The following is a 10,473-nucleotide window of genomic DNA, read 5'->3' as shown; positions in this document are numbered from 1 at the left end:
AATTAGGAGATCCCTTGAGGAGAAAGGGAGGTTGCAACATACATACAAGATAAATGGTCCAAGTCTAGCCAATCTGGGACTACAACAGCTAGAATAAGTAGGAGATCCTTAGTAATCTCCTACTACTTATTCTAGCTGTTGTAGTCCCAGATTGGCTAGACTTGGACCATTTATCTTGTATGTATGTTGCAACCTCCCTTTCTCCTCAAGGGCTCTTTTGGAGAATCAATTGGGCTCTTAGTAATCTCCTATTTTGGTTTTGTTTCTTATTCCAAGGGAGCGAATCAATTGTTGCTATGAGACTAACCTGCTTAGCACGTTCAGAGAAGTGAATAGCAAATCTGGAGACCCTTAGTGCAATTTTTGCGCCAGGATAGAATACTTTATCCAGCTTGCGGCTATCATTACGTTCACAAATTCTAAGTACTCTTGTGAGACCATCTGCATAAACTTCATAACCCAAATTTACCATCTCCATCTCATTGAAGTTACTAGAACTTCTCAGTTTGACCTTGTCGCCTGCCTTCTTATCTAGAGGGAAATTAAACCCCAACACTCTATGTTGCCCAAATTTATAGAAGGGTTTCCATGCCCGCACCTTGTCCAAGTTAACTTCGCGTAGCATATGCAAACCTACAAAAAGAAAGGTAAGAAAAAAGGATATCTATTTTTTTTTCACAATATTAGTATAGATTGATGAATTCATCGAGATTGATGAGTTGTGGAAATTAGAGGTGTGCATAGAGGCGGACCCATAATTTTTTTCAAGCAGTGGCACGATTTGACCATAAAAAAGTATCTAGTTCTTTTTTCACTATATTAGTATAGATATGTTAGTTGGTTCCTTGTACTTGCATAGAAAAAACCCAAGTTCGAGTCGGTCTACATATATTTTTAAAAACACAAGAGGTATATATAGAAACACCAAAATTTAAGCTAAAAACAACAAAATTGACAACTATGAGACTCGAACCTGGGCCTTTTGTACAAAAGAAGGAGCATTTACCATCTTAGCCATTAAAGTCTTGTGTTAACATTTCACTTTCAAAAACTATATGACGGGCACCCAACAAACCAATACGGTGGCACCCTTCAAAAACACAATTTGTCCCCAAATGACGGAACCATGAAGCGGTGGCCCGTGCCACCATATCTATCCATGTGGGTCCGACCCTGGGAGCGCATTCATTATGAAACAAGAAAAGCTTCTGATACATATCAACTCAATGTAGTTATCAAATTACTATAACAAGTACCAGAAAAATATAGATAACCGGTATACGCTAAATAGAAGAAATCAGAAACTAAACTTTCAGAGCTAACTTTCAGAGCTTCTGATACATATCAACTCAATGTTGTTATCAAATTACTATAACAAGTACCAGAAAAATATAGATAAACATGCGCTAAATAGAAGAAATCAGAAACTAAATACATATCAACTCAATGTTGTTATCAAATTATTATAACAAATACCAGAAAAATATAGATATGATATGCGCTAAATAGAAGAAATCAGAAACTAAACTTTTGGCAAGGGGCATTTGATTAGCAGCGTCAAAGTGTAGACGCACAACAGCAGCATGAATAAATAGATACCAGCAAAAAGAAAAACATAACAAGTAACGTCCAAAAGAAGCAGTACCAAAATACAATTTTCATTTGACCCTTTTCTCTGTCCACAACAATAATCACATTTTAACCAGGTGAAGCTATTCCTATAACTTTCACATCAGATTCCAAATTTCATCTATCAAATTTAAGTAAATCAGGGTCTAAGATGAGAAAAAAGTAACTACCACTTATTTGGATGACCAGCCTATGAGTAAGAGATAAATCATCCCACACATAATTAACCTGCTTTGCAGATCCCAAAGTCTCTAGTTCCGTTGAACCCTGAGAAGTTTACACCCATGGCTGAAAGTCAGTCCCTCATGTAAAGAGATTTACATTGTAAAAGAGAGGAGAAATAAATAGATAATATGCATGTGTGTTCTGTTACCAATACATCTCAATCGGTATAGCCAGACTAGTTTTTGTAGAAAAGCTTAATTGTTAGTTGTAACAGTGCATGTTTTATATTTTATCAGATTTGATGATATGAAACAACTGTTTCCCACCTTTTGATAGTAAGTTATAGACGCATCACATAAACCATTCTCAATCCTATAAGGAAAATTCATGTTGGGAGGTCTGTGGAAGCGTAAAACAAGAGACGAATCCTCTTCCGATACAACAACAACAGCAAATTCCTGCTTATTTTCTTCACTTGCTGTTTCTTGGTCTATTTCTTCTACAGTTATGTTTGTAGATCTTCGAAATTTTAGAAAAAATCTACCCATTGAAGCAACGCATACTGGCCCTGACCAATTCAATCCAGCTTCATTTAGTCGAAACTGAATGAACAGCAATGAATCATCTTGAACATTTTTATGCTTTCTAATGAAGTTCTCAAAAATGCTAGTTTCCCTCTTTTTGCTCGTTCTGTTGCAAAGTTGTAATGCTTTCCTCTGTTTACTGCTGACAGTAGTCACACCCTGCATCTCATCCTTCTCATAGTGTAGTCACGAAAAAAAAATATTAGCATACTGTAGGTAAACATACAAGAAAGTCTGAAGGAAAAGAACATAGTGAAAGTGGCATACAAGCTAACCTCTAAGTTACACTGACGAACAGTGATCACTTCATCCGATTCATTCGCTAGAACATATCTTGGACTCAAAGATACTACTTGCGATGGAACTACTTTCCTGATAGTTGAGTGTAATGAAACGCCCAACTTTGTAATATATTTCAGTCCTGGTCCTTCTTCCACTTCTAGATTTATCTCTGTAAGGCCTGATACTGCATCCAAGTCTAATTGTGCCTTTGTTGCTTTGTCATGCAACAGTTTCAGGGACACCTTGTTCGTTCTATGGACATGAATAAAAACAAGGATTATCACAGGCACACATTTGCGCATATATATATATATATATATATACACACACAGAGAGAGGCAGGATTAAATGAGAATGGTACCTATTTAAAAGAACATGAAAACGAGCAAACCACGTGCAAAATCACATGTGATTTTACATTAATGGTCAAAAAAAGGGGTCCGGGCGACTTGTGGCTGCGTCTTCAGGTCGCCGGGTAAGGTCGCCTGAATCACATGTGATTTTGTATGTGATGTTAGTGTAGAATCACATGTGATTCGCCCGTTTTCGTGTTCTTTTATATAGGTACCGTTCTTGTTTGATCCTCCCTCTATATATATAGGGTCAAGTTCAGGGGAAAACTGCAAAAAAAAATGAAAAACTGAGGAACACCCTGGTAACATTCATCTGGAAGGTATGCACATGTGCATACAAGTAATTTGTAAGTAATTTGTCCCGTATACACATGTGAATAACATGCACACATGCATAAAAAACAAGTTTGTATGCACATGTGCATACCGTCCAGATGAATGGTTACTAGGGTGTTCTTCAGTTTATCATTTTTTGGGGGTTTTCCCTTGAACCTCCCTATATATATATACAAGAAAGACCTAAAGCTAAAAGGCGGGAACACAAAGACAACAACCCTTGATAGATGTATTTTTTAAGACATGAATGAATGAACCTGTTCTATTTACAACTTTACTGATGACACTAATGAGTTATAGTCGATGAAAAACTGCTACCTAAAAAACCATGAGATAGCTGATTTAGGAGGCAACAAAACTCCTAGCTGTGAATACCCTTGAGAACGAAGTTCCTCGGCTTCATTTCTGAATAAAAATCGTGTTAAATAGAATAAAGTGCTGAAGGGCGAACACAAATAAAGATGTCCATACTGGAATGCTACCTAGATAGGGGGTTCTGGTTCGGTGCAAGACAAAATAAATCAAAATCAGTGTTATTCTTCAGGGTGTATGGCGTAAATATAGCAGCCTGCAGAAATATAAATGAATCAGCTTTCAAATGAAGGATTATATTAACAATATAGATGGAAACGTATATACCTCCAATATGCCCCTATGCCCACAAGACAACCTTAAAGAACAAAAATATATTCCATCACCGAAGTTCAACTCCATGTCCAAGTTTCGGTTGTCTTTTTTCTGCTTCAGTAACTTTTTAGCCCAATCACCACAATTTACGGGTTTGCAGCTTAATCCAAGGGCAGTCAAGGTAACAGTAAAGAACATTGCCTCAGGATTCGAATACAAGTTGACACTCGACCTGCAAGGAATCGTTGCCTGCTTGCTCATGTTCTCACTGTCTTGGGGCAAATAGCGATCTGCAACAAGATCAAAGTTGGGTCAAACAGTCAACTCGAGTGAGAAATGTTAATGGACATTTCCTGTTATGTTTGTTTCCCAGAAACATTTCCCATCACCTTTATCGGTCAAAAGCACGTGTATCTCTGACTGCACTAGGTTAGATATCTGAACTGTTGGAAGAATATAGATTTCGTTTTGCTCTAGTAATGCAACTGTTGAAGCTCTTCCTTCGATAGCATGTTCAGAGCCATCAGGTTGTAAAATAGGTACGTCTCTTCTGGTGCTCTGAATTAGGAAGTGCAAATCATCAACTTCCCCCTCTTTTGATTTTGAAGAAGTACGAGCCGTGCTGAAGGATGATTTTGCTGATTCAACTGGAAAAGCGTTCCGTACATGGTAACTTATTTTATCAAATAATCCAGAAAGACGTGCAGCCTTTCCACCTTTGAGTTCATCAGACCATCCCATTGAAGCCAAGTTCTTAAAATTTCGAGAGTCATCAGAAATTTTAGGCCTGAAAGAGAATATGAAATTACCTGCCAAATGATTACAGCATGAGAGTTTGGCATTTGTAAGAATACAGAGAATGCAGATAGTGAATTTACAAAATTGCCTTCCCCCAGAAAAAAGGACATGATTTAGTTATCGGGACAATGACACAGCACACCAACTATAAGAAATGATATCAGACAAACATATGCATCTCCAAAAATTGTGCCATGCCAAATGTGTCATACATGTCAAGCTTGCTCCCAGTGACTCGGAACAAAAGCGCTTAATGTATGTGATTGTCTTGAATCGTTCACTTAAAAATTTATTTAACATTACAAAATCATATTTAATATTGACAGAGCATGGGAAATAAAAAAATAAATAGATATATATATATATATATATATATATATATATATAGAGAGAGAGAGAGAGAGAGGGGTTCAGTCGAAAACCCCTAAAAAGATAAACTAAGGAACACCTTGGTAGCCGATCACCTAGATGGTATGCACATGTGCATACAAGTAATTGAAGTTGTTTCTCGATTTTATGCACTTGTGCATGTGCATACCGGACAAATTGCTTAAAGATTACTTGTATGCACATGTGCATACCGTCTAGATGAACGGTTACCAGAGTGTACCTCAATTTTTCATTTTTTTGTAGTTTTCCCCTAAACCTGACCCTATATATATATATATATATATATATATATAGGGGAGGGATCAACAATATGTGCCTGGAGAATATATATATATATATATATGTGTGTGTGTGTGTGTGTGTGTGTGTATAGGGGAGGGATCAACAACATATGCTTGGAGAACCCTATATATATATATATATGTGTGTGTGTGTGTGTGTATAGGGGAGGGATCAACAATATATGCATGGAGAACCTTGACTCCCTGATATCAACACTGCCTAAAAATACACAAACAAGATGAATGACAAAAAAGCTTACATGCATACATGTATACATGGGAAAATAGCATTTGAGGTAATAATAGACCTCACGGTGAGCCCTACATGCGGTGTGAGGGTCGACCTCTTCACTAACTCATCATCAGGGAATATTGTCTGTCTATATGAGAATGGAGGTCTTCAAGTTAATGGTATTTACAGAACAAGAAGATGTTGCCTATATGTACTAGTCTAATTCGGTCTCATCAAATAATATTAAGATAAGTGGAGGCATTCATGCATGCATAAAAATTGTGTTGTATGCTTTACTATAACATGTTATTACAATTTTTATTGGCAACAGGGCACCTATCATAGTTAAGCCTGGTAACTATGATATGAGCAGTTGAACCACTAGAACGACATCTAAACAACAATTTAGCATCTTAATGAGCTTAATGGGACTCACAGCTTATTCAGTCAGCTATACATGACAGTTTGGTAGTGGCTTAATTATATAGAAAGTGGCTTATTCAGTAAGCTTTTAGGGTGGAGCTATATGCACAAAGTCGCGTTCATTCCAAACCTGCCCCTTCCAATTAAAAAATACGCTCCTTCCATCTATGAGGAAGCCCTCCCAAACAAACACAAACAACTTTATTCATACAGGACTTAATGAAAAACCAACCAAACAGCCCCTTACTCTCTTGGCCTAAAATAAGAAAAACACAAGCTCATGACATACCAACACTTGCAGATATTAATGCATTCTTCGATCCACCAGAAGTTTTTATGACATCAAAAGCTGCCGTAGAATCATCAACTGTATCCCCTGCCTTAAGCACTAAAGCATCCTCGTTTTCCTCTTGCACAGGCTGTTGAAATCGGAGCTCGATAGGAAAATCAGTCTTATTGTGGATTCTTAGTAAGGGAGAGACAACAATAGACAAGCCATCCTATAAGAAAATTAGAAACATGGAGGAGAAATGTGACCTTCAAGGAACTTCCTCCTGAAACCTACGTTAGTAGTGACTATAGTTTGAGAAGGTACCTCAGATTTCCATGTAATTTCTACTATAACAAATGGCCCAGGAAATCTTTTTGAATCTGAAAAAATATATTACCGACAAAAGTTAAACTTGGATGAGATAGAGGGAAGTATGCCTTATATCCTTTCCATAATAGAAATGAAAACAGATGCAAAGAGGAGGCTATGATTGAGCATGAATACGTGGACAGCCCAGTGAACTAGATTCCCTCATTGCAGGGTTTAGCAATGGATTCCCTTGCAAAAGAAGGGACTCTGGACCCTGCTAGCAAGGGTAAAGCAATAGCCATTGCATCAAGGCGATTTCCATTACTAGGCATCAATACTAAATGTCAATCAGGTATGAAATCAGAAAGAACTAAAATAATGATTCAAAAACTTTTAGGCTAATAAATTAAGTATCTTGAAACAAGTCATAGTGCCTTGGTCACTTTAGCATAATCTCTCACTGGTGGACTCATCTTGCTGTATCATGGAAGCCATTTACAGATACAATTACAGTTAACATTGCCTTTCTCATGGCATGCCAATTATGGTCATTATATATCTAAGTCTACATTCTGATATGGTAGAATGTGATTAAAATTTAAAACATCCTTCATGACTATTACATGGTGGTTTTAGTAACAGGTAGAGATAACATCCAAAAGTCCTAATGGATGTCACCTATACCTGCACTTTTAAGTAGTCAAATCTGGGACTCAAAAAGTTTACTCCGATCACCAGTTATAAACTCCTATTAGATTAATAGATTCTACCTCTTGAACAGTGGTCAATAAATTCTCAATTAAGAAAAGACTACAGTTGGAACTTCTTATGGCTAAAACTTACAAGTATCCGTATATAAATTTGGGAGGTAGTTGATAGTTCACTCGTAGACAAGTTGGAAGACATATGGTTAGGACTGTATGAGAACTTCATTGAAATATTTACCTAGAGTCAAGCACCTCACATACTACAAAATGTGTACTTAGCAGATCTTAAATCATCCAAATCTCAACTAGCACTTCCATCACAAACATTGACGGTTCATGCCAGTAACTATGCCTCAAATGTCAAAGGCACTATTTGGAGCCTTTAAGTTACCGATCCTCCAAGTGTGTAATACATGTCATTCCAAATGCAGCCATGGTCCATCGACTCCAGAGTTTAAGAGTTAAGTGACTACTAACTTTTAATATATGTAACTGAAATCTCAAAAAAAATCAAATTTTAAAAACGGTTACTTCTCTCATTTTAGTTACCAGGACTGCAATGAATTTCAACCAGGACATTTAATAAAGTCCCAAAGTAAATCATATTCAAGAAATCCACTAAGCTTTTCTAGCAAGCATACTAAGCTAAATAAGACTCCCTCAACTTTGAAAAAAATTAGCCTATGATAGCTGATGAGTTTTGAACTAAAACAAGACTCTTTGGTGCTGAGTTGTGCTCTAAATGATCCAAAACAATGTAAATATGTCAGAAATGTGTTTCAAATGGATTTTGAGTAAAAAATATATTTGGAATGTAAAAGATATCTAAAACTTGAGAAACACGTGTGGAGGTGAAAAATGTCACTTTCTGACCAATCCGCATGCTTGTATGTTGGTTCAGGAAAAAAGCCTAAAAAATAGGAATTTCAATTTTTATCCATCTTGCAGACAACTAATTAATTAGGATATCTTGGAGCACCAGAGGAGTAGCATTAGAGAGAGATTATTGATACTTCTTAGAGGCAAGTTACCGTTAGTTGATGATAAACAATCTTAGAAGCATCGACATCACTTGGAGGTGGGCCTTCCATTGTGTGTTGATGGGTCTAACTTATTTTTATCTCTTTGGTGATCTCTTTGATGCTTTATTATTTATTTTTTAGATTTGGTACACATGAGATTTTTTTTAGTTTAACATTGATGAAACCTTGTAGTTGTTGACATGTTTGTTAATTAATTGATTGCTTCAGCGAGTGTGATTTTACTTTTTCTTAAAGCAAGTTTTGTTCACTTTCATGGGCCGATGGTTATGTTTAGAATGATCTATCTTTTGGTGTGCATAACATTATTGCTTAACGATATTGGCAGCACTCTTTTGAGGTTACAGCCGTCTGACTCCCAAAACTAGTTGAGCAATAATTGTGATTGTGTCGGGTATCTCTTAAATTAGCTAGTGTCATGTAACTTAGAGGATCTTCATCAAGTTACTTCTAGCTGATTTTCCATATTGTCCAAAAGTTGATCTTTTTTCTCTAAAAGAACTTCACCCACGAGTCCATCTTTTCCACACATGGTTTGCGTTTAGATAGGATAGTGTTACACATTAAGTCAGTAGTTTCCTTTAATGTTTTAAAAGATTTACTCAAGTAACTTCAAGTCGGGTGGTAGTCAATCAACCATACAATCCTCGTGGGCATTACTCAGACTTAGAACCCATTGTTACAATTGGCTGGTACACTGAGACAAACAATCATTCTAAAAGTGCTCATCAACATGATAGTGCATGAAGAAGATAGAGGAAGACCATACCATTTTTAGAAACTATATGTGTTCTCCAAGCAAATGTACCAGCTTTTAAGAGTGAGAACTTAATTGGAACGGTCATAAAATCTCCTCGCTCTGCAAGTTGGATTGACACATTCGATGCTTTTGGAGGCTGATTTGATGCCAAGTTCCTTGCAAACACACAATATACCATAGTCACAAACAACTTAGTCTAATGCAAAGAGGATAGCATTGCATTGAAAGTAAAAATATATGTGATATAATTGCCTTTCATCACAAACTAGTTGGTACAGGTTAAAAATCCTTACATTGATATATTTAATGAAAAATTTACTGTTTTTATACAAAATCAGCATGGATAATATTTTGATTAGTTCGCGGTGTCTTCTGTAAACATATTAGGGTAGAGTGTGGTGAGGTATTCTGTAAATATATTTGCACCATATACGAATAACAATTACTAACAATATTATCTACAACAGATCAACCCGTGCTAATGAAAGGAAGTGAAAAATTAAGTGTCATGTGAAATTTCAAATTATTTTGAGATCTGTAGAGACTTCATGCGAACCATTAAAAATGGGGGGAAAAAGCTTAATTGACTATTTGTTGAGTTCACGTCAATAAATACAAAAATGGTTGTGCGGTGCCTACCAGGATTTCCATATTCTGTAAATATTGTATAGACAATTACAGGCACAAATACAGAAGATCCCAATGCGCATGATTTCTTGAAACCAGATTCTTTGAATTGTGCATAAATCATGCACATAATTGGAAAGGACCAAAGCTATAATGTTATGCCAAATCAGCATAGCAGTTGTGACTTCCATATGGGAGGCGCTTAGACTACACGGGGTACAATGACTGTAATCTCGGATATGGATAAAGTGTTTCTTAGCACGTTTTGGAAGAAATTTTTCCGAGTGCAGGAAATAATGTTGAAGTTCACGATGGATTATCACCCACATTCGGATGGTCAATTGGAGGTGGTTAATAGTTGTGTGGAACAATATCTAAAGGGGTGTTTGGTTCATGGATTTTGAAGGAATTGGAATGGATAATTCCTTTGACCAAATTCCAAATCTTATGTTTGGTTCATATAATGAAAATGTAGGACCTTTTGAATTCCATTAAATTCCACAAAATTAAAGAATTCATCATTCCTTGGCATAAGTGAAGGAATTGAATTCCATATCTTTGCATCCAATTTAACCAACACTGCCACCCCCTGCCCCAACCACGACCATGCTAATACCGTCACTGTCACACCCCCACCTAACCCCCCCACCACACCACTA

At 36.6% G+C, this 10,473-nt stretch overlaps 1 protein-coding gene across 14 annotated transcripts in view; it reads right to left on the bottom strand.

The window, feature by feature from the left end:
- The window catches only part of LOC112513098, a 32,795-nt gene that overhangs the window by 9,122 nt on the left and 13,200 nt on the right, over positions 1 to 10,473 (bottom strand). For all 14 annotated transcript variants that reach the window (XM_025119234.1, XM_025119225.1, XM_025119228.1 and 11 more), the window contains 11 exons: positions 9,197 to 9,342; positions 6,696 to 6,751; positions 6,390 to 6,600; positions 4,366 to 4,785; positions 3,989 to 4,266; positions 3,832 to 3,917; positions 3,668 to 3,754; positions 2,654 to 2,912; positions 2,121 to 2,549; positions 1,800 to 1,896; positions 308 to 633 (listed from right to left, as the gene is read on the bottom strand). In XM_025119234.1, the coding sequence (XP_024975002.1) occupies positions 308 to 633; positions 1,800 to 1,896; positions 2,121 to 2,549; positions 2,654 to 2,912; positions 3,668 to 3,754; positions 3,832 to 3,917; positions 3,989 to 4,266; positions 4,366 to 4,785; positions 6,390 to 6,600; positions 6,696 to 6,751; positions 9,197 to 9,342 (2,395 nt within the window). The remainder of the gene's footprint in view (positions 1 to 307; positions 634 to 1,799; positions 1,897 to 2,120; positions 2,550 to 2,653; positions 2,913 to 3,667; positions 3,755 to 3,831; positions 3,918 to 3,988; positions 4,267 to 4,365; positions 4,786 to 6,389; positions 6,601 to 6,695; positions 6,752 to 9,196; positions 9,343 to 10,473) is intronic.

The sequence above is a fragment of the Cynara cardunculus genome (genome assembly GCF_001531365.2).
Source record: "Cynara cardunculus var. scolymus isolate 2C chromosome LG 5, CcrdV1, whole genome shotgun sequence".
Taxonomy (NCBI): domain Eukaryota; kingdom Viridiplantae; phylum Streptophyta; class Magnoliopsida; order Asterales; family Asteraceae; genus Cynara; species Cynara cardunculus.
This window is presented reverse-complemented; position numbering and strand designations above follow the sequence as displayed.